The 21,972-nt window shown below is 46.9% G+C and overlaps 9 protein-coding genes across 9 annotated transcripts; 4 read left to right on the top strand and 5 right to left on the bottom strand.

Moving 5' to 3' along the window:
* Window positions 1-418: 418 nt before the first annotated feature.
* Window positions 419-1,790, bottom strand: FIESC28_09812 (uncharacterized protein; the record flags this gene model as incomplete). The annotated part of the gene is made up of 5 exons (XM_031163947.1): window positions 419-794; window positions 840-1,315; window positions 1,362-1,469; window positions 1,516-1,535; window positions 1,583-1,790. The coding sequence occupies 5 exons, from the start codon at window positions 1,788-1,790 to the stop codon at window positions 419-421; spliced, it is 1,188 nt and encodes a 395-aa protein (XP_031012010.1).
* A 1,027-nt stretch (window positions 1,791-2,817) lies between these two features.
* On the top strand, window positions 2,818-4,735 carry FIESC28_09811 (uncharacterized protein; the record flags this gene model as incomplete). The annotated part of the gene is made up of 6 exons (XM_031163946.1): window positions 2,818-3,099; window positions 3,146-3,377; window positions 3,423-3,449; window positions 3,495-3,732; window positions 3,781-4,191; window positions 4,237-4,735. The coding sequence occupies 6 exons, from the start codon at window positions 2,818-2,820 to the stop codon at window positions 4,733-4,735; spliced, it is 1,689 nt and encodes a 562-aa protein (XP_031012009.1).
* A 1,298-nt stretch (window positions 4,736-6,033) lies between these two features.
* FIESC28_09810 (uncharacterized protein) lies at window positions 6,034-7,557 on the bottom strand (the record flags this gene model as incomplete). Its single annotated transcript, XM_031163945.1, has 9 exons — window positions 6,034-6,270; window positions 6,316-6,658; window positions 6,712-6,801; window positions 6,848-6,860; window positions 6,913-6,940; window positions 6,986-7,055; window positions 7,102-7,143; window positions 7,192-7,340; window positions 7,387-7,557. 9 exons carry the CDS (start codon window positions 7,555-7,557, stop codon window positions 6,034-6,036), a joined length of 1,143 nt encoding a protein of 380 aa, XP_031012008.1.
* Window positions 7,558-9,051: 1,494 nt separating this feature from the next.
* FIESC28_09809 (uncharacterized protein) lies at window positions 9,052-9,304 on the top strand (the record flags this gene model as incomplete). The annotated part of the gene is made up of 2 exons (XM_031163944.1): window positions 9,052-9,074; window positions 9,121-9,304. The coding sequence occupies 2 exons, from the start codon at window positions 9,052-9,054 to the stop codon at window positions 9,302-9,304; spliced, it is 207 nt and encodes a 68-aa protein (XP_031012007.1).
* An 894-nt stretch (window positions 9,305-10,198) lies between these two features.
* On the top strand, window positions 10,199-11,650 carry FIESC28_09808 (uncharacterized protein; the record flags this gene model as incomplete). The annotated part of the gene is made up of 3 exons (XM_031163943.1): window positions 10,199-10,403; window positions 10,453-10,832; window positions 10,880-11,650. 3 exons carry the CDS (start codon window positions 10,199-10,201, stop codon window positions 11,648-11,650), a joined length of 1,356 nt encoding a protein of 451 aa, XP_031012006.1.
* A 174-nt stretch (window positions 11,651-11,824) lies between these two features.
* Window positions 11,825-12,676, bottom strand: FIESC28_09807 (uncharacterized protein; the record flags this gene model as incomplete). The annotated part of the gene is made up of 1 exon (XM_031163942.1): window positions 11,825-12,676. The coding sequence occupies one exon, from the start codon at window positions 12,674-12,676 to the stop codon at window positions 11,825-11,827; it is 852 nt and encodes a 283-aa protein (XP_031012005.1).
* A 629-nt stretch (window positions 12,677-13,305) lies between these two features.
* Window positions 13,306-14,729, top strand: FIESC28_09806 (uncharacterized protein; the record flags this gene model as incomplete). Its single annotated transcript, XM_031163941.1, has 3 exons — window positions 13,306-13,553; window positions 13,803-14,296; window positions 14,383-14,729. 3 exons carry the CDS (start codon window positions 13,306-13,308, stop codon window positions 14,727-14,729), a joined length of 1,089 nt encoding a protein of 362 aa, XP_031012004.1.
* Window positions 14,730-15,898: 1,169 nt separating this feature from the next.
* Window positions 15,899-18,228, bottom strand: FIESC28_09805 (uncharacterized protein; the record flags this gene model as incomplete). The annotated part of the gene is made up of 3 exons (XM_031163940.1): window positions 15,899-17,519; window positions 17,566-17,772; window positions 17,822-18,228. The coding sequence occupies 3 exons, from the start codon at window positions 18,226-18,228 to the stop codon at window positions 15,899-15,901; spliced, it is 2,235 nt and encodes a 744-aa protein (XP_031012003.1).
* Window positions 18,229-20,150: 1,922 nt separating this feature from the next.
* FIESC28_09804 (uncharacterized protein) lies at window positions 20,151-20,525 on the bottom strand (the record flags this gene model as incomplete). Its single annotated transcript, XM_031163939.1, has 2 exons — window positions 20,151-20,192; window positions 20,292-20,525. The coding sequence occupies 2 exons, from the start codon at window positions 20,523-20,525 to the stop codon at window positions 20,151-20,153; spliced, it is 276 nt and encodes a 91-aa protein (XP_031012002.1).
* Window positions 20,526-21,972: the final 1,447 nt, after the last annotated feature.

Genomic DNA, 21,972 nt, shown 5'->3' with positions numbered 1-21,972 from the left:
CCTCTCAACGCGACGCCTCTCAACGCGTACAGGTTAAATGAACACAGCGGACCAGTCTAGTTTGATGGCAAACCAGCCAGATACAGAGATAAGTCAAATCGCATCTCACCCAGGAAGCTAAAGTGAACTTTGTGTAGACTCTGTGTTAGGTAAACAAATCAGCTGCCGTCTCTCAGTTACAACGCTTGTGAGCTCCCCAGCCTTGATCCAGCGAGGAAATTGACCTCCATCGTAAAATGTCTGATCAACCAAGAAAAGAACTTAGGCTTTGAGGCTCTTGTTTCACGTGCATGGCAGGGTCAACAGTGCTATGTTCAACTGGAAATCGCTTTTTCTCAGCCGCCTTTAGCAAGCACATATAAGTAAGATGCCTGGACTATCAAGGACAAGTATCATATGCATAACATAAAGTTATATCCTATGTCCTCTCGTACTGAACCGTCGTCGTCCTTGTCTGCAAAATCCCATCCTCACTATCCCCATCCCCCGTCGCCCCTGGATTCGTCAAGGACTCATCTGAGCGTCCACTGTAAATCTTGACATTTGTCTTCCCCATATCAGGCGTCAAGCTGTTTCTGTTGAAGTGGACATCATGCTCCAACTCCACGAGTGTATCAAACCTGCGTCGCGGTCCATTCGAGCCACCGAACGTACGTAACCCATAACTGCCGCTGTTGTCCTCGGTTGGTTTGTTCTGAGTTCGATCGCCGAGAACTCGTGGGGCAACGTGCTTGAGGAAGACACGAAGGGTGGGGAGACAGCCGCACATGATGAGAAGATTGGCTTCGATGATACTGACATTGTTAGTCGCAGTTTCGGGTGTCTAGAAAGATACTTACACCCAGAGACAACCTTCAGCTAAGGACCAACTCTGATCTGGGTTCGATAAACTCGGTAGCAACAAGACCAATCGGACAATCGATGTGATGAGGGTGATGGAACCAATAGCAAACAACCCAACCAAGCCAAACTTTTGTCTCGTGGACATCTGCAGTCCAACGACAGTTGGGATAGGCAACAGCAACAACATCAAGTCGGTGACGCACCCGAAGGCAGCCTGTGTAATGTAGATCGGAGGACGATTAATACAGGTGGCACCAACGGAAAGTCTAACGTCCCAACCAGCCGCAATCGGCTTGCAAGCAAAAAGAACGCTGAACCAGATTCCGACTAGACTCGTTGTGCAGATGAAGGCGGTAAGATAGACAGTATATTGGTACCATAGCGACGGCGAGAGGCGGAAATAAAAGAAGCATAGCGTCAATTTCGATAGGATGGTCGTCGGGATATATGTGAGCGTTGTGCACATGACGAGCTGCAAGGGGTAAGCCAGAGATAGATATCGTCGGAGGTGATCATACCATTGCTGACTCGGTATTGCTGTCGACGGGCATCTCCCAGGCGTGGACACCAAGAAGCTTGCGACTATACGCGCTGAGAAGACATGACTGCGCGGCGATGGACAAGATCTGTACGGGTTAGTATGTCCTCCGATGTGGCATTCCAATTCCTTACCCAAGCAAAGAGGACCAACCCTATCAGATTAGCATCTATTAGAAATCCCCATCATAAGGCAACCTACAATCATCAAGAAGAAATTTCCGTAACAACACGGCATTGGTATACATGCGCTGTGCCAAGAATGCAGTCGCAAAAGCAAACTCCAGTCCAAATATCCAGAACGCCTTGCGGATCATCGACACATCCGTCTCAGGATTGTCAAAGTCCACTTTGTACCCATCGGGAGGTGGAACTGCCACCTCGACGCCATTAACGATAGGGAAGGACATGGCGACAGTAGTATTGGAAGCCAGGCGAGAAACAAAAAAAAAAGAGGAAATGAGAAGCTGAGCAGCCTGAAAGCTAAATCATTGTATCAATGAAGAAAAACAAAGAGAAGAAGTCCATTTGACCGTTAGGTGTCAACAGGCATCAAGAGCCGGCCATCATCTGGGGTACCAGAACTCTAAATTTCTACAGCGTAAGGGAATGTAAAATACTTTCGGAAGTGATATTCGCCGAGGAAGTTATTCCGCAGATTAAGAGAAACAAGGATCCGTTGACAGGAAATACAGTTTAGGTACGGGCCGTTTGGGTGTCAAAAGAACTAGCAACTCCACGCATAAGGGACGAAATAGTTGGATCACGATGTACCAACTTGGACCGAAACTTAGATTACTTTATTTTGTAGCCTAAGCACCAAAGGAGATTCCTCCTGGTACCCTTCTGGTTGTGCAGTTGGTTTCTTCTGTTTCTTCTGTTCCTGTGGATCCTTTAATGCAGGGCTTTTACGGGATGGTCGAATGAAGAGGCGGTGGAAATGACCAGCCTTTCAGCTGTGACAAGGGTTGGAAACTTTGTTTAGAGATCTTCATGACCTTTGCCTCTTGTAGATTGTCAATCCCAACTGCCGAAGTCACATTTATTATGACGGTAGGTATAATTATGCCTTGGGGTGAGGTTGCTTTATGAACTTCTTACGACGGGAATATGAACCTTCTTGGCCCCGTTATCCTTTGGAGGAAATAGTTTGTCGATCTCGGGGGCTTTACGTTAGCCTTAGTTAAATAATCTTTTGCTTCAATTCTCACACCTTCAAGTCCCACCAGCCGCACATCATTTTAAACACACAAGCCCATGTCCATGGCAGAGTTGAAAATGCGAGATCAACAAAACGAATGCTTAGATGTTGGTGATAAAGCCACCTGTTTGTGATGAATGAAGATCAATCCTCCCGGCTGTCACTTCCCCGAAGAGCAGACAATTCCAGGATCATCAATACCAGAACAAGCATTCCGCGAACTAGGATCAACCAACATGCATATTTCACCCCTGCCAACAGCACCTGACAAACCAATCGCATACAAACTTGCTTCCAATGCGCCATTTTCTTCGCCTGAAAGCAAGGGTCCATACAACCACCAGTGTCTCAAAAGTCGATCACAAAAGACCAAAGCTTCCGCACAGGCTCTTGTCTCTTGTCTCCAGATCATCTTCCGTTTCAGTGTCACATCTGTCAATATGAAGGCCAGTACAGCAGTCTTGGCCTGGACGGCAATGCTCCTCAGCTCAGCTACAGCAATGGAGAAAGAGAACTGCGTAAGCCCTGCATCCCTATTCATTAATAGAGTAACTAATGTTTCAGTGTGCTTTGCTTGAGGGTGCTGGGTTGAAGCACGTTTATGCGCCTGACAGTCAAGGTTACAAGACCCGAACTCAATCGTACTTTTCTGTCTCGTCGCAGTTGCAGCCTTATTGCATCGTGCAACCTGAAAGTGCCGAGGATGTATCTACTATTATAAAGACCTTGGTTCCTGATACGAAGTGTAATCTTGCCGTGCGGAGCGGCGGGCATACCGTCTGGGCAGCTAATAATAGTAAGTTAGATGTCCATTGTGAAACGAGGCTTATCTAATTTGCAGTCAACGACGGTGTTACTATCGATCTAGGTACATATTCCCTAGCTATTTGATTATGCTTTCTAATTTATTTAGGGTTGATGAATAAGACGACATACGTGGAAGAGACAAAGGTTGCTCAAATTGAAGCTGGTTCCATCTGGAGAGATGTCTACGAGACCCTTGAGCCATTTGGTGTCACTGCTGCTGGTGGTCGTACCTCGACGGTTGGCGTCGCTGGCTTCTTAACTGGAGGTGGTAATACCTTTTACACAGCCCGTCGTGGTTTCGGATGCGACCAGGTTGTCAATTTTGAAGTCGTTCTTGCTGATGGGTAAACATTCACACCCTCCCCTCTGAACATCAACGCTAACAGTCCCAGACGCATCGTAAATGCCAACAACGACGAAAATGCCGACCTCTGGAAAGCGCTGAAAGGCGGCTCTACAAATTTTGGCCTCGTCACCCGCTTCGACGTTCAAGCCTTTGACGCTCCCCTTCTCTGGGGTGGACTTGTCACGTACACGACCGAAACAACAGAGGCGCATGTCGAAGCTTACAAGAACTGGACCGATAACATCGAGAACTATCAGGATGGGTCTGTGATTCCATTCTGGAGCTATACGCCTCAGGCTGGCAAGATTGGCATCACCGTCTCGTATGAGGATACCACTGGTGTCGCTTCACCAAAGGCCTTAGATGAGTTCTGGAAGATTCCTTATGAGACATCCAATTTGCGCAAGGATAGTCATCGCAACATGACCGTCGAGCTTGAACTTGTTGCCGGATACCGGTACGTAATGACCTCCACTGATACGGTCGAAGACTAATTGAGCAGAAATGTTTGGTTCGCTATCACCTTTAAGAACAAACTCTCCATGTACCAAAAGGCCCTCGCCCTGCATGAGCAATTCGTCGCCGACTGGAAGTCCCAATCCCCCGACGGCGACTTTATCAACCACGCCATCTTCCAAGCCATGCCGACCATCTTCTCGAAACACTCCATCTCACGAGGCGGAAACGTCGTTGGTCTCGACCGGGAGAAGGATAACGCCGTTATGTTTCAAGTCCAACACATGATCAACGGTGTTGAACAGGAGAAGCTTGCTCGTGAACGAATGGTCAAGTTCCGCGAGACGATCAAGCAATACAGTGTAGAGAAGGATGCTGCTGTAGAGTGGGAATATCTCAACTATGCCGACTTTACGCAAGATCCTCTTTCTACGTATGGAAAGGAGAATATTCACTTTTTGAAGAAGGTTGCTGCGAAATACGATCCCGCTGGGGTGTTCCAGACTCGTATGCCCGGAGGTTTCAAGATCTCCAAGGTCGCCTAGATGAACATAAATAGTACATGTTTAGATACGACGGAATGATGACATGGTATACTCACGCCTATGCTCTAACTCTCTTCTTGCGCCTCCATGGCTATAGTCGCTTGTGAGCACTACACAACTACCCTCCGAATTTTCACGTTTAGACTGTTTCAATCGCGTTCCTGAACAAAATCCCTGAATTTCTGCGCAAAGTCGAGCAGGGCGATGGGTGTTTTTTCCTGACAGACCGTGCACGTAGTCTTCTGCAGCGATAATCAAAATCTTACATCACATCTGATGACGTTATTGGACTGGCGTTTCTGAAGAGAGCCCGGTTTGTTGGTAACTATTAATAGCGGTTGATTTTGTAGGGTAGCAATGAGCCTAAGCAGCTGTATCAATGCTAAATTGAGAGGCCATTTTCAACGTATTGGAGTCCGGTATGGTGTAGTGGCTAACATTTCGCGCTCTCATAACCTGAGAGATCAAGTTCCGCGGAGCCCAGGGTTCGATTCCCTGTACCGGAGTTTGTTTTTGCACATCCTGACACCTTTGATTCATCAAATCTTTATGTTCTCTTTTTCTACTGCCGGCTCGTTGGAAGATGGGGCTTGCTGCATAGGTAGGTAGCTCGAGCATCTGTTATACACCGCCACAATGACTTCGTGCGCCTCAATAACACCGCCACATCTTTCAAAGTAAGTGCATTCAGACACAACCGTTTGGAATTTTCAAAGCTGAATAACTCCCCTGACTCACACAGTCACGAGATTAGAGGTATATCATCGTGATCGCCTCAATTCGAAGAATGTCTCCATGTTGAAAAAGAAAGACCTGTATTTTTGAGATGTCAGCCCAATGTGAGCGCGTCGATGGGGCACCGACGGAAAGTGAGGGCATTCAGGGATCCAGACATAGCCGTTCAAATTCTTAGGATACGAATTTCTCCACCGTAAGGAGTCACCAAATAGCAACGGGTAGACCAATGCGATTGAATAACGCTGAATATGATTATCTGTAGAGACCTTGGTGATATTCTGCTCGGTAAGGAATCTGCGGTACAAAGGAGGAAGCGGGGACATCAGAAACGGCAACCCCGTCGAGGTGGGGGTACTAAAAGTGGAAGCCCCGCAAGACATTCAATCGGGCAGTCACTGCTGATGCTGCACCTTCCGCTCCGGAGCTCGCCTACTATTGGCACGCTGTACAGCTAAAGAGGGGCAGGATATGAATTGAGATTTATGAAGTGAATTTGTTACTTGATTTAACTTGACCAGCAGAAGTGTCTGCCCTTAGCTTCCTATACTTGAAGATCTATGCTAGGCTTGTTCAGGCTTGCGACCCCAGACGACCCGCTGCTTGTAGTAAGGATGATGCTTTCCAGACTGGATCTCCCGTCTTGCGTGCGCAAGATAAACATGAACCTCGGACGCTGACCAACCAATGGTATTGGCAACAAAAAGAACAAACCCTTCGGGATCAGCCAGGAACGCAAGTTTGCCAAACTGACCAAGCTCCTTCAGCTCCGGATCCTTGGGCCAGCCTCCGATGGGTGTCTATCACCAAGTTAGCTTGGTCAGCAGATCAGGTATCAAACATACCTTGTACTCAAATTGCTGAATGTCCACAAAGCCAGCAGCCTCCATAGCCTTGCGCTGCAGCTCTTCTTCATACACGGTGAAGCTCATACCGAGCTTCTTGGCACCCTCGATAAAGATCTTACCCCACTGATCCAACGCAGAGTTCTCCTCCACAGTGCCGTCGTCGGAGGTAATGATACCAGAGGGTTCATGGCTCTCAACCCAACCGCCGGGCTTGCAGGTCTTGTACGCTTCGGCATAGAAGCTGTACCAATCGGGGATGGCACCAACGAGCCAGCGGATGTGGATGTAGTCGGCTGAGTCGGAGGCAAAGGTCCATTCTTGGGTGCAGTCTTCGATTTCACTGTAGGTGTTAGTCAGAAGGGAGTGTATGTGGTTGGTACATCCATGACTGACAATTGCACATTTGGGGGGACCCAAGAGGGCTGAATTGGAGACACGTCGGTGCCGATGACTTGGATGTTTGGGTGTTCATCTGCAAAGTCTCTGTCCTGGGTTAGTACTGCAACTAGAAATGGATCCTTCGACTTACAAAGCCCAAATACCTGTTGATTCAATCAGCTAGCGTTCTCAAATTGCAAAAGCTCGTCTACATACCGGTACCAGTTCCGATATCAAGCGCTTTCTTCAAACAGTTAGCTTCCGATTACATCCCTTCTATGTGACTTACTGTAATCTTGCTCGTATCGATGGGTGCAAGGTGAAGCTTTCCTCCAATACCTAGAGTAAGACAGTGATGGCTTGCATTGTTAGCCGTGAGCTGTCTATGTACAGAGTTGAACTTACTTGATGTCAAGGACCTCACTCTGTCGCTCGTCATTGGCCGCCCTGTCTATGTCAGCCTTATTGTCGATGATGAACCAAGGAAAATCGTACCAATATTGTGCACTACCAATCTCGCGATGGTATGTCCTGCCATGGAGCTTGCGGTACTCAAAAATACTAGAGGTGACCGAGTCTGTAGATTGCGCGAGGCTCTCCTCACTCAATGAATGAGCATCATCATCAGGGTCAGCATTCTCTTCCTACATATTATTAGTATATGAGCAACAAGAAGCATATTACTCTTACCTCGGCAAGTTGTTGCCAATGCTCCGGCTCGAGAACTCCTGCATCTGCCACGCCTGTTTGAGCATGCTGCGGGGGACTCTTCGAGGGGCTCTTGGAGAGGCTCTTTGCGGGACTTTTAGCAGGGCTCTTGACACTTTTTGGGCTTGTCGCAGCCGCAGGGGGGGTCGACATATTGAACAGACGTAAGTGTTTTTGAGTTTCGGAAGCGTCAAGTCCGTGCAGAGAAAAGAGATCGCAAAAGGAAGAGGGGAATTGGGAAGCCTCGTTCTGATGAGACAATTAATGGCTCCTCATTAGGGGCTCGCCTACCAGTTCGATTGATTAGACGAGCGAATGAAAGACATATTTAGTGATGATCTGACAGGGGGGACGTGTCAGTTCATGCAGGGTTTAACGTGGGGTGGTGTACAGTGGTTTAGGGTAGTTAGCTTTGCTAATCCTTTCGCAAGAGAAAGACATTGATCACTGATGCACAGCTGGGAAACCAGTTTTAAGGATTAACGGATGACGTACTTGAAAGTCTTGAGTGTGATTAATTGTTTTCAATACAAAATGGAAAAGTGTGGTGCTCTGGCAAGCGGGATTCGCTAAAAATTGATGTTTCCGGTTCCAAACTTCAGCTGTTTCATCAAATACCAACGCAACCAACATCATTTGATTATATCGACCTATCAAGTACTTCGCCCACGAACGTGGTACATATATCGGTTACTACGCCTTCTTTCTTGTAGGGGCGAACTTTTCAGACCCAATTCTACAGGGGTGGTTTCATCAACGATGGACAAGGCTGGCAGTGGGTTCTGGTAAGACTAAACGCCGTCTACCTTGGTCAAAACTTACCCTCTAACAGCATTGGTGTGCGATTTTCAATTCTATAGCATTCGTTGTCATGTTCTTATGCATGGAAGAAACGAACTACAATCGCGCCATCGGCAGTCCTTCATACGACCCTATAACTCCTGATCACGAGGATCCATCCGACGGCGAGAAAGGCATCAAATGCCGGAAGACGCACAATGCCGAAGTCGGGACTGGCAATATAGCATTATCCAAAAGAACATATCTTGACAAGGTCAAGCACTTTCGGCGCGAGCAATTTCAGGATGTTCCATAGAAAGGAATGCTCACTCGACTTTTCGGTATTTCTCGCTTCCTATCGTTGTATTCTGCGGCTTTATGTATGGAGCAGTTATCCGTTACTTCGGCGTCTTGAACGGAGCAGCATCTATCATACTTTCTGGAGCCCCATTCAGCTTCTCTCCAAGGATGGTTGGTCTTTGTTATGTATCTTGCGTTAGTGGTGTATTCATCGGGTAAGTCACTTACAGATATGACGAAACTTCAAGTAACTGTTACAGTGCTTACTACTCCGGTCCACTTGGTAATAAGCTTATGATATACTGGACTCGCCGCAACGGTGGCCTCAGAGAGCCAGAGTATCGCCTTTGGTAATACGTCGCCTTGGTTGTGATCGTACCAAGTGCTCTGATCTTCTGGGGTGTTGGTGCCGCTCATGCTATTCACTGGCCAGGCCCTTTGGTAGCTATGGGCATGATTGCAGCTTCAATCACCGTTGGATATCAGAATCCCATCACTTACTGCATTGACCCATACACAGAGATCAGTTCTGATGTTATTTTCACTATCATCCTAATTTGCAACACCATGAGTTCCTCACTTTGGTACGGGTAAGTCATTTCCAACTTTTTAGGATCTTTACTAATGTCATTGCAGTGTTACACCTTGGGTTACAAACATGGGCTACCAAAACGCCTTTATCGTAGCAGCTTGTGTTTCGCTTGCACAGTTTGCTCTTGCGTTTGTGTTCGTCAGATATGGCAAGCCGATGCGAAGGAGTAGTGCGGCAAAGTATGCAAGATATGTTCAGAGAGCCAAAGCTGATGGACTCGCTCACTAGACTATCTGTACTTGCTGCTTCTATCGTATTGTCTCCTCTTACATCATCTGCATAGTGCGTATCAGGGTAACCCGGAGGGTTAGTACTGTACTTCTTTGTTTATCTTCTGTATTCAATTCTAATACTTCGTTGTGATTCAACTTGTTTCGCCCATAAAGGCTATCTGCACTTGTTCCGACTGGGGTAAATCGATAGTGCATACTCACAGGCGGAGACCCTGATCGCCATGACATGATTGAGAATGTGTTATAATTTAAAGGGCAACTCTGCTACTCGATTCCTCTGTCTTTGTCCTTTCGGTAAGCACGGAAACTTCCTGACTTAGGTAGCAAAGCCAGCGAGTTCAAATTATCGAGCCCTTTACTTGATCGCCGTGAACATATTTCGGAGATAAAACAACTCGGAAAAGACCCACGTCCAACTCACTCCGCTTCGGAAAAGACCCACTGACATCACAATGCTGACGCGCCAAGGCGACTAATATCGGCAGTCACGAACTCGAAACGCAGGATCTTCCAGTAGTGGTGAGCATGTGGATCAAGTCTCCAGATGTTGATTACAACAACACCAGGTTGATCGCTCCTGTGGCCCAGCGACCTTCCAAGGTAGCCCTACAGCCCTACCTCCTGGGCGAATCAGGCGATGCTAGTGGCAGTGATCTTGGCGAAAATCCTTCACAATGCACGGCGACGAAATATAATACGAATCGAGCCAAGCCTCATTTCGGCAGACGTCCTTGCGAATCCTACAATTTTCTTGGTTACGAGAGGCGCCAGCTCATCAATATTTTTTTTAATACATATAGCCACTTCACTTCATTACGATATTCAGAAGCATCTCCAACAACAACCTTTACATCCCAACTAGAAGTCCTACTTCCGTCACTCTTTTGGAATGAAGACTACTACCGCTCTTTTAACTCTCGCCGCAGTGGCGGAGAGCACTCCTTTATTTTCCAAGCGCCACACCGACGATGTCTTCGAAAGCAAGGAAAAGATGTGCAAAGGTTGGGATTTGAGAACGGCCGAAGGTGTCGACAAACTCTGGACCGAGACAGACGCTGGTATCGATCTTGAGCTGTTCATCAACATTCATCCCGGTAAGCTCTCTGGCTGTCCTCCATAGCGACCTGCTAACTATATGTTAAGAGCACCAGAACAATTGGCTCAAGAACCTCGAAGACCGTGTCATGGGAGGTACAGACGGAAAGTCTGGAGCCGCCGGCTGTGCAGTCATTGGAGGTAACTGCAACCCCATGGGCGGAATCGGTTGTGAGAAGCAGTTCGAGAAATATGGCACTACGTTTGTCAACAAGAATTCGTATTGGGTTTTTCAATCAGTCAAAGGCATGCACGGCAAATTCGCTGAGTTGCATCGCCAGTTGACCACTGAGACCCTTGTCAGCGGCCTCAAGATTCCTAACATGGTTGATGAATTTGAAGGAAAGGAGAATAAGCCAGATAACATGAAGGGATGGTTGTCTGCGGCTGCTACGATGGGCAATGCCCTTGGTGGTCTTGTCCCTGGAGTAAGTTACCTTCTCTTATTGACCCACACATCACTAACAATTTTCAGGGCTCTCAAATCTCTGCTGGCCTTGGCCTTATGGCTGGTCTCATGTCCGGTCTCTCACTCAGCGACGACGAGGACAACGGTGCTGCTACTGTCTCAGCTGGTCTCGCTGACCTCTTCAAAGCTGCTTCAGTCCAGCTTGAAGACACCCTCCGGATTGCCACCGGCGGCGGTCGGAACGAAGACGAGTACAACTCTCTTCCCGCTCCCAAATGGGACACGTACCAAACCAAGATCGCCAAGCTCTTCAACGGCGGTTGGTTCCTTCTCGATGATGACGTCGAGGCTGTTCGAGTAACTCTGGGCTCTATCACCAACAACATCCAGAAGAAGGTCGCCAACGATGTCATGAAGTCCTCCCACCTTTACCTCGTTGCCGATAAACTCGGTGGCAAAGACTCACGCGAAAAGTGCGGTTTCTCGAAGGGTCGACAATGGCTACCTCTTCGTGACGGCGAGGAATACTGCTGGTACATCATGCGCAACGACCCCAAGGCCACTGCTGAGGGTGCTTGGCGCGAAGTGAAGCCTGATATCTACGACAAGATGGCTTCGTATGGTCTCGGTGATCGTGAGACTTACTACAAAGCTCTTATTGATTGTGCTCTGAACGGCGATAACAAGGTCCAAACCGACAAGCTTGTTCAGGGTGAAATTCCGAGATGCTTCTTTAATATGCCTGCTGTTTTTGTTACTCATAACTCTGAGCATGGCTGTGGAAGTCCTTTTGATAACCACAAGTGTGACTACCGCAAGAGCACTCCTCTCAAATAAATCAGGAGATGACTAGCTCTCTTTTTGTCCGAGTAACATCGGAGGTGGCCCTTTCATGTCCATATTCAATTCTTCACGGCTTTGTCTCTAGCATACCTACCTGTTATAATAGCACTACCTGTAACATGACCATTGATCCTCCATCAAGTATATAATAAGTAGTACTTCTTCACATCAACTAAGAATACATCGTGCATAGGCCAACTCTGGCTTCCCTGGTCCGGGGCTTCGCTGTCGAATCTCGAAAAGTGAAGTAGATGCCACCAGTTCCCTCAGCTTCTTGAATCCATATGTACGAGGATCAAAGTCCGGATGCCACTGAGTAATCAGATGTCCAACCTTGGCAAGATGCGCCCAACCTTCTTCATCCGATGATACTTCCACCGCCTGCCACAGTGAGTCCTTGAGCTTCTTATCAACCTCTTGGATTTCAGATACAGTTGAATCCTGGGCATCTGGCTTTTCGACTTCGCTGTTCAGTCTCTTGCGCTTCGATGGTGGTGTTTGGGCTGATTGGGGAGGAAATAGATCAACTGTAACTACTGTCCCCTCAGGGCGAGCTAACTGCGCTGTCTCCGTTTTCGGCAACAGATTCTCGATGTAAATGAATCGATCGCAGGCTGTGACAAACGGTTTGGGAGTCTTTCTTTCTCCACAACCATAAACAACAAGACCAGATTCTCGAATTCTTGAAGCAAGTCGAGTAAAGTCACTATCACTCGAGACAATGCAGAACCCATCGAACTTGTTTGAGTACAGAAGATCCATTGCATCAATAATCATAGCCGAATCAGTCGAGTTCTTTCCGGTAGTATAGGCGAATTGTTGCATTGGCTGGATTGAGTTCTCAAGAAGAGTTGGTTTCCATTTGCTCAAGTAAGCACTGGTCCAGTCGCCATAGGCCCGTTTAACGAAGGCAGTGCCGAACTTGGCAATTTCAGCTAACACGAAGCTCACTGCATAGCGACTTGTGTTGTCTGCGTCGATCAAGACTGCGAGCTTAACGCTTGGTATTACAGTGGCCATACTTGCATTGGCATGAAAGGACTGATGTTGTTAAAGTAAGGCGGCTAAATGCGGGGTACTAAGGCGAACGCCGTGGGTGAGCATGTGATCCAGCTTCCTATTTTCAATTGACCCTGGTCGTCTGAATGTGACGAAAGCCAGCAACGTTGTTTTCAAATACACCACTGGATATCTGTTGACATTAACCGCTAAACCTACGTTTTCTCTAATTTGGAGTAAGTACCCTGCTGAGGATATCTGCGACGCCATTTTCCAAAACACAGCCACTGCACATCTTTTTGAGCCGATTCAATTGACCAATCAACATGTTAAACCAGTACAGCCTGTTCCATGGCGATGAACAATGCAGCTGCTACTGCACAGTGGTCCTGAACCAACCTAGAGCACCAGAGTCGCATGTTTCACCCATTGAGCGCGGGGTATTACCAGAAGCATGAGAACTAGTCAGTAAGACAAATACGGTACAGTCAGATGATGTAACTTGTGATACTTGGCAATGTTGACCGCTGATCACACAAGATGAGTTTTAAAAGGATGAAAGTATATCTTGGGATGAGTTGCGTTCCTTCTTTGTATTAATACCAAATCGCGCCGAAGTAGTCATCTCGTCAAACCAACTGATTCTCTCAATGGAAGCAGGCCCTTCAACCGATGCTGACATCCAAAACAAGGTCAAGAAGGCCCTTGAAGGAATAAGTCTCGAGATTTCGTCTCTCGAAAAGCTTTCGGGAGGGTCTGTGAACTGGATTTATGTGGAAAAATTGAAAAGGCCATTGGAGGATGGGACGCTCGAGGTTTTGGTGAAGCATGCCGAGTCATACATGGCGTCCAAGCCAGACTTCACTTTACCTTCACTACGCTGCGTCTACCGCCATCAGTGAACTAATGCTTTTTAGACCATTGAAGTTGAGAGTTTGTAGATTCTCTCCGGCAAAGAAACATCGAGCTCAAGCGACTCTTACAGATTTATTACACGAACGCCCAAGCTGTATGACTTTGATGCAGAAGGGTTCAATCAGTCAATAGGGCTACAGCCCAAGGGAATCAATCTGAAGGACTATGCAATCAAGAAGTTTCGCTCACCAACACCCTAATTTCGTAATCCACAGTGTTACGCGCTTGGCAGGGCTCTTGGCAGATGGCTGAAGGACTTTACTGAATGGAATTCTCAGCAGACCGATCATCGAGAAGTTATCGCCCAAAACGAGTTCGCTCAGACGGTCCGACACATGGTAGACTATCAATGGCTGCACAAGCGGATTGAAGAGTTCCCGTCAGTCCTCAGTGACGGTAGGGCTGTCCTTGAAGAAGTTGAGAAGACAGCTGCCGCTGAGCTGAAGGAACATAACAAGCTGCGTACTATTCATAGGGATAACGAAGCCCTTAATCGCTGGCTCATCACGGCTCCCAATCCGGAAGCCGTCGATGAATGGTGGCGTGAGGCTTCCGAGAAGTCCGATGTCAGGCGTCTGGGTACTGACTTCTACACCTACACTAATGGGACACCTCCAACCTTTGCTCCAACGACTTCGGCCAAGATCATGTTCACTCTGATTTACGATCGCGATGCCAGGCCTACTTCAATCTTCGACCAGCCCGATAGGACCGATGTTGTAGGCGGTAATGCGCATGTCCCTTCTCCAGTCTTTTTGTATCCCCACATCATTGACACTTCGTCAGATACTACATTCGTTCCAAAACCAAAGACATCTACTGGCTCGAAATTGGTGGTCTGATTTACGCTACCAAGCAAGGCCGCACTCGCTTCGTTATCCGTCTTGCTGGACAGCAACAGCAGAATGGCGATAGAAACAATATTGTTCTGATCGACAAAGACTTTGTCTCTATCAGTGCTATGGGGAGTAAAGGCATAAAATATGTCAGCACGAACGAGGATGGCGAGTTGATCCTTAATGGACACAGTCATGGCTTATTCTATGGAGATCTCAAGAAGAACTTCCTCGCTCAGGGACAGACTGGTGAGTCTGATAGTGTTCAGATCACCCAGACCGACGGCTACGGAGAGGAATGGGAGCTTGTTAGGCAGATGTAGCGTCCGGAGCTTAGCTGTACCTTCTAGCTCATTGTTTAGATTATCTCTAGGGAGGAGGACTGGAAGGATATGTATCCTACATCTACTAAGCAGCTGTGTTATTTTCATCAACTGCCCTAGCGGTATCTTCGGAACTCCCTCCCTTTTCTTAATGGAAATTCTACTGCAAGGTATACCCTACTAGACACTGAACTTATCGGGTTGGCCCCCGCCCAAGTCGAGATCCACAAAGCCAACATTGAACCCGATTCCGCCATCCCAAACAGCTACACCATCAGGTGTAAGCCCGACATTGTTTCCAAATAAGAAGAAGCATGAGAGTGTTACCAAGGAGATAGCTAAGAACAAGGGAAAGGAGGAGGTCGTAAATAGCAACGATGTTGATGATTTCAAAAGTTACATCGCTGAGATTCCGTTCTCAGAGCTCAAAGCAGTCACTGACTCTGACATGGTTCGTCGATCCTTTTTGAATGAAAACCATTCGGTGCTGACTTCAGTCTTTGGATTGAGTCTGTCGAGGTGGATACTATTATCAAAGTCTCTGCTATTGCCGCCCCACCTGGGGAAACGCAAGTTTGCCGGCGCTAGCATAAAGAGAGGGAGCTTATGGATGATCTTTATTTTACTAGATGTCCTAGAGACAAACATCCACGAAGCCGTAAAATTCCCCTAAACTCGTCTGTATATCCCCGTGATGAAGTGTATCTAATTAAGTAAAAGGGATGGTCAAAGTATCAAGTCCCGGATTTGGCTACATACCCCGGGTGCCACCGGTCTCCATGAGTCTACACCGTATATAGATAAATTCTCCGAACTATACATTCTCTGTTTCTCATTCATCCTCAGAGTCTTCAGGTAGAGGAGCGTTAGCCCGCCATCCTTGCAAGGTTTCAAGATAGCGCAGAGTGTCGGGATTTCTACGACCTGACCTCTGTTCTTGCAGACAAGCACAGTCTTGCACCAAAACCAACGCATCCTTGATCCGGCCCTGATCATACCAGCTAAATGCCAAGTTATACATACCCGTTACTGTTTGAGGGTGATCAAGGCCGAGGGCTTTCTTCGCCGTCTCGACTAATTGTACTTGCAAGTCCGCTGCCTCTTCAAACCGGCCCTGTCGACTTAGCGTTAAAGCAAGGTTATTCATACCTGACAGAATATAAGGATGTTCAAGTCCATGCGTTGCCTTCCTTCTCTCCAGAGCATCTAATCCTAGCGCCTCTGCCATGGTCGGGGCCGAGCGTTGCCTGGGACCTCTCCAATATCTCAACTTCTAACTTCTCTGCCTCGTCGAAGCGACCCTGATCATAAAGGATTGTGGCAAGATTGGACATATCGTCCAATGTCCGCTTATCGTCAACTCCATGTGCTGCCTTCCTCATTTCTACAAGTTCGGCTCCCAGCTCCGCCGCCTCCTTTAGCCTGCCTCGAAGTCGTGTTATTGAGGCAAGAGCGGTCTTGCTCGCCAGAGTGTCAAGATGATCATGTCCAAGAAGGGTATCTCTTGCTTCAATTGACCTCTCTACAAGTATTTGGGCTCGCGAGTATTGGTCAATTGCCTTCATATAGTAAGACATTCGAAGGAGAAGCGTAGCCCAATCCTTGATCGCACTCCGCTGAATCGGTTTTATACCAAGGATGGGTTCCACGTGAGTAAGGGGTGTTTGGCAAATAGACCAGTCTTTGAAAGCAGTGGAAGGGAACTTCTTTGCAGCCAGTTTGATAAAGAGAATACTCCATCTTGCAGAGTTCCCTAGTTCTGAGATCCATCCACGAGTGCAGAACTGGACGAGAGGGTGCATCGAGAGGTGACCGTCTGTCGTTATGTCTACGAGGGAGTAGCTTCGTAGGATATCCAAGTCATTCTCAAATGCCATTTGCTCGTTGTCGTCGTCGCTTCCAATGTCAGACTCGTTCACGTCATCGCTACCATCCTCGATCGCTGTATTGACCCCATTGGCCGCTCCCCGAGTGTTGATTTCGCGATCATCATCTCCATCGTCCGCAAAACGATCATCATTGTACCAATGCAGCATAAACTCGGGAATGTTCTGAGACTGAAACTGACTCATCAGTGAAAGAAGATTGGCAGCACTAGGATGCTCGTCCCTGATTTGCTTGAAAGTCACCTGCCACGTCACGACAACAGAATTCGAGACTCCTGCTTGTCGGCCCAGGTCTCCCTTATCACTGCGTAGAAGGTTGTGCTTTCGCTTCTCACTCTTGTATAAATCTTTTAGGTATGACTTGGCGGTGACTCGTGGACTGTGACGATTGATGTATGCTGCTGCTTGCTTTACCGCCAGGGGAATACAGTCAAGGGTACGAACTAATTCCTCCGCTTCGTTTCCATTCACTCTGTCTTCCAGTAAGCTCTGCAGCAGTTCAAGAGCTTGATCCTCTGCCATGATGGGAATGCGGTATATCGCCTTAGTGTTGCCAACAAGTCTTTGCGCGGTGTCGAGACTGCGTGACGTAACTAGGACTTTGCCCTTTGTCGATTTGGGCAGGTATGAGGCAAAGGAATCGTCCTCGGAAAAGAAGACTTTGCCATCGTCGGCATTGTCGACGATCATAAACCAGGGGTGGACGTCGTCCCTTTGCAGCCAGTCTCGTACCAGTGCTAGAATACTAACCCCCGGTTCATGCCGGCGAGGTAAAGCAAGTACATCAGCAAGAGCCCGATATGATTCTTCGAAGGCCGCTTTGTCAGCTCCATGAACCCAGAAGACACTTCTTCCAGTATCAGCATAGATCTTGTGCACAAATTGTATGGCCAATTTTGACTTCCTATTCTGTTGTTAACATTGCTTTCGCGCTGCTGCAGTGTGCATACCCAAAGCCGCCCATGCCAACTAATGCCATTCGCTGGGTCATTTCAGCAAATTGTTTTTTCATCCATTCTTCGATAGATGGCCGGCATATGAAGTCTGGGTCTGGAGTAAGTGGCATCATCATATGAGGCTTTTCATGGGCCGATGCATCTCCAGTTACTTGAAGATTGAGCTGTTTTACTCCCTCTTGTATATCAAGAAGCAACGTCCTGTCTATATCAGTGGGTGCAATACACAGAAGCCTTTCTCAACACATACGTCTGATCGACCTGAAGTCCAGCCAAGATAGACCCTTCGTAACCCTTGAGTCCATCCAAGAGCTGGTCGATGTCTTTGCTCTTGAATGGCCACTTTAACGATCGCATGCCGTACCGCCGCATCGGGCTCGGCTGCAGCTTCTTCAATGTACTCTCAAGCTCATTCTTGCAGCTATGAAAGGTAGCTATGAAGGCTTGGGAGGTTGGAAGGGACGAGGTTTTGCTTTCTTCGACGAGACGTTGGGCGGCTTTGAGAGTAATCTCCAAATGCTCTGCTTGGCGACGAAGGCGCTCGATATCCGTGCGGGCAGAGGAGACCCCTTTGGAGTATTGAAAGCATACTTTTGCAATTTTGGCAGAAAGATCGACGAGAGCGATGATATTTGCGACAGCACCGATCGCTTCCATGGTTATTGTAAAGCGTAACACAGGCAGATGGTGAGAAAGTGTCAAACGGTTTGAAGCCAGTCAGAGTACCCCTCATTTTTCGACCAGGGGTTGAACGGTGGGCCAAGTGTATAAGCAATGCAACACAAATGGGGGGGCTGAGTTTCTGTATCTATAATTCATCCTGTGATTCCAAGCTGTCCAAGTTGAGAATAATATGGCTATGGTGAGTTAATGTTAGCCGTCATATTTTTGTTAGAGTTGGATTGGTGCTGTTTTTGTAGATTCATTATACGATCTCAATTTATCCGCCAATCACCGCAGCGCAAAGCCTAGAGCCCTGGCGCTAAGCATCATACTGCACCTTCATTCGCTTGTAGAATGCTGTGTGGGGCTCTAGAGCTTGATGTAAAGGAATTAGTCAGAACAGCCTCCATTTGACACCTAGGTGCAGGGTAAGGTACATAGCTACAGGTTCCTTCTCAAACATGGGACACCTTAACAGTTGTGTAATACATAGTTGAGGTAGCATTCTTGAGTCCTTTTTAAGCCTTGTTACGAAAGAGATACGCATCATCCTTGACGTCTTCAATGCATCGCCACATCGTAGCGCAACCCTGGGTTACCACCGCCAACAAGTGACAGTATCACTAAATCGAATACCTCAAAGACGGGTGAGAGGGAGATGATGATGATGGACGCTGTGAGCCAGGTATACTGCCTATACCCTTTGACTGTGATACAGCCTATGGCTTAGCAGGACGAGAGGTGGCGTTGTAGAGTTGACATCCAGACTCAACGGCGAAGGTCTGGTGGATTAGGTGCTGCACCAGTCCGTTATCATGTTTTCATTCTGAGATCCGATGGCCGCCATTGCAAGGCTGAATATTTGTATAAAAAGCCCAAGGGACCCAGGAAGGACAGCGAGAAAAACGACCCAAGCCCGACCTGTAAGTTCTGTGCTTCCATTTGCTTGTTGATCATTTGCTGCGGGTCTGATGTCTCGTTGAGCTTTCCTTTTGAAGACCACGGGTAGGGCCTGTAGTAGCGATCGAAAGCCATTCTCTTTAGCGATTAGGAACGCAAGCTGCATAATAACCCAATATCAAGAACGAAAATTATCAGCATCCATACAAGGACTATCTCAGGTTGAATGCTATTGGGGCATGTTTGAAGTTGAAACCAGACCGCCGTGATGATAGCTGGAATGATGGACAAGGCCTGCACCTTCCCCCACCGATGAACCCTGACGAGTGTGGTGGGAAGTGAGGCAGAAACCAGGCAAGGGTTTATGGTCAAAAGAGGGAGAGAGATCCTGTATCACTGGGTCTGATAGATGACGAGTGTCGCGCATGGTTTATTCTTGGTCCGGGATTCATATAAGTCTGCAATCGTCAAGCCTAAAGCTGGAGAACCGACCTATGTTGCATTGTTTAAATAAAATTCTCGATCTATTAGCAAGATAATTCTCTTATTATAACAATGTTAGGAACGTTAGAAACCTATGGGATGTTGAAGAGGATCATCTCAGCAACCCTGGCCTTAATCAATCAGCTTAGACCATATTCTCTGACTGCCGCCGGTTTGTACAATTGTGCTCTAGGCTAAGAATCCAGGATATTGAAATTAAAACTTTACTAATATCATATAATAATATGTCAGTTAGTCTTTGTTCTATATGTCAATAATAATACTACGTTACTTTCCATAGGCTTACACAAGCCAAGCTGAACAAGGTGCAACTATGGCGCTCCTATACGCGGGAAGCACTTTTCTATTTTAACATCTCACTTAGCCACTAGGCTAAATTACCATAAGAAGCAGCCGAAAGTCCACGTCAATACTATTATTATTGCCTACTATAGCTAATTGACACTAGCATATAAACTTCAGAGACTTCCACTTGCCACTGCTCATATAGCAATCATCAAGGTTATTCAATCTCACAGAAGTGCCTTGACAATTCTTCTTTGTGAATCGGATAACTAATAGGAAAGGTAGCAGTAAGTAAGAGTTATATGACATTCGGTCTAGAACTTGAACTTACTGTGACATTTACTGCTCTTTCTTGATTGCATGCTTACGGCAATGTCTTCGTCGCTCAGGTCCTTGATGCAGTGTCCGCTGTTATACTGCTTCTCATATACTGAAGTCTTGCATTTAAGGCTGTTCCAGAACTTGACGGTGATGTCCCCAGCCCGGCTCTGAAGGTGAGGCTCAAGACTGTCAGGAACAGTGTCGATAGGGTTGCTCAGGACCGGGACAGTAAGAAGAGATGATGCTGCCAGAGCAGTAGTAGTAAAGATGTTAAATAACATAGTGGTAGTGTCAGAAAGAGGTTGATGTAAGAATTCGGTCAACATTAACGTAGAAACAGTATTAGATAGGGAAAAGTAAATCACAGAATAGCAAGAATCAAGCAGCTACTTATACTTAAGAGGTAAGGTACTAGTTTATAGCTAACCTTACCTTTCTTACCATTCTACATATGCAATAACAACGAACAGTACTGTACTACACTTACGAGATAGTTGTATTTTCAAGTGTTACCTTCCTTATAAAGATAGTGCTTACATGCGGGATTTTTCAACATTTGTTATTCTAGCCCCCATAAGGAGGACTTTCTACGGTTGTATAGTCCCACTATATTCTCACTGCATTTTTCAACCCAATTTGCACAACTTGAATAGGCTGTGTTGATTGGTCGATTTAAGAAGTTAGCAGTATATTGCAATAAGAATGTTACATACAACGTATAGAGATCGACTTAAATAAATCTAAAAGCGGATTAAATAACACGTAGCAGCAGCGTAGTTACAACCCTGTAAATATTTAGTTATAGCCTCAATATCTCCAATTTATATATCTAGTACGCTATCCTTTAGTAAGGCCCTGATCGATTCGATACGTACGTCAGAGCGATACATAGAAGATGGAGGGGGGGCTGCCCGAAGAGGTATATCCGTCCAGCGCAGAGATATGCAATGTACCTTTCTGACTAAGGTCTCGCGACGTCGGCAGAGAGACGATCTTATACAAATAAAGTAATTTTTGGGCCCAATCTTGCAACCGTATATCCAATTGTGTACGTACGTTTGCTCAGTTATACGGGGCACCTCATACGTACGTGCACAAACATACGTACGTATAGCTACCCTAGAGGGCCTGACAAAGATACCTCTGAATTATGCAAAGTCCTTTTTTGCCCCACTTTACACGTATGTTCACAACGAACGTATCAAATCGAGCAGGGCCTAAAAGATATTACTTACAGACCTACCATTTATAACTCTTAGAGGAATACATATTTAAAGATAAGTTCAAGTGGCTACAGCAGCTCGTCAAGGTTGTAGACGACCTTAATCTTGGATGCGGCATCTCACACCAGGATATCGCTCCACGGAACCTCCTTGTCAACGAGAATACAGATTCTTTGATGCTCTTCGACTTCAATTATGCGGCTCGCATTAATCATCCATCTGATGAGGGGGAAGGATATGACAAGAATCGCAACGGTGTAAAGGGGGTTATATTCACTGCTTATGAGATTATCACACGAGATGATACCGTGCGGAGTATACCTCACGAAGAGCAGAGTCTCAATGACCTCGGGGAAGTTTGGCCCACGCATCCAGACGTCAAACCAGACGAGCCAGTTGACTCATACCAGCTTTTACTGCGAATGGCGAAAGCGGAGAGAAGGGGCCATGCATTCAGGAAATGCTCCAATTATTCTCCAGTGGCCATCAATGCCCAAACCACCTC

Source organism: Fusarium coffeatum (genome assembly GCF_003316985.1).
Source record: "Fusarium coffeatum strain FIESC_28 chromosome Unknown BRIP53273_contig_269, whole genome shotgun sequence".
Lineage (NCBI taxonomy): Eukaryota > Fungi > Ascomycota > Sordariomycetes > Hypocreales > Nectriaceae > Fusarium > Fusarium coffeatum.
Note: the sequence above shows the minus strand (reverse complement) of the source record. Positions and strands in the feature narration are given on the sequence as shown.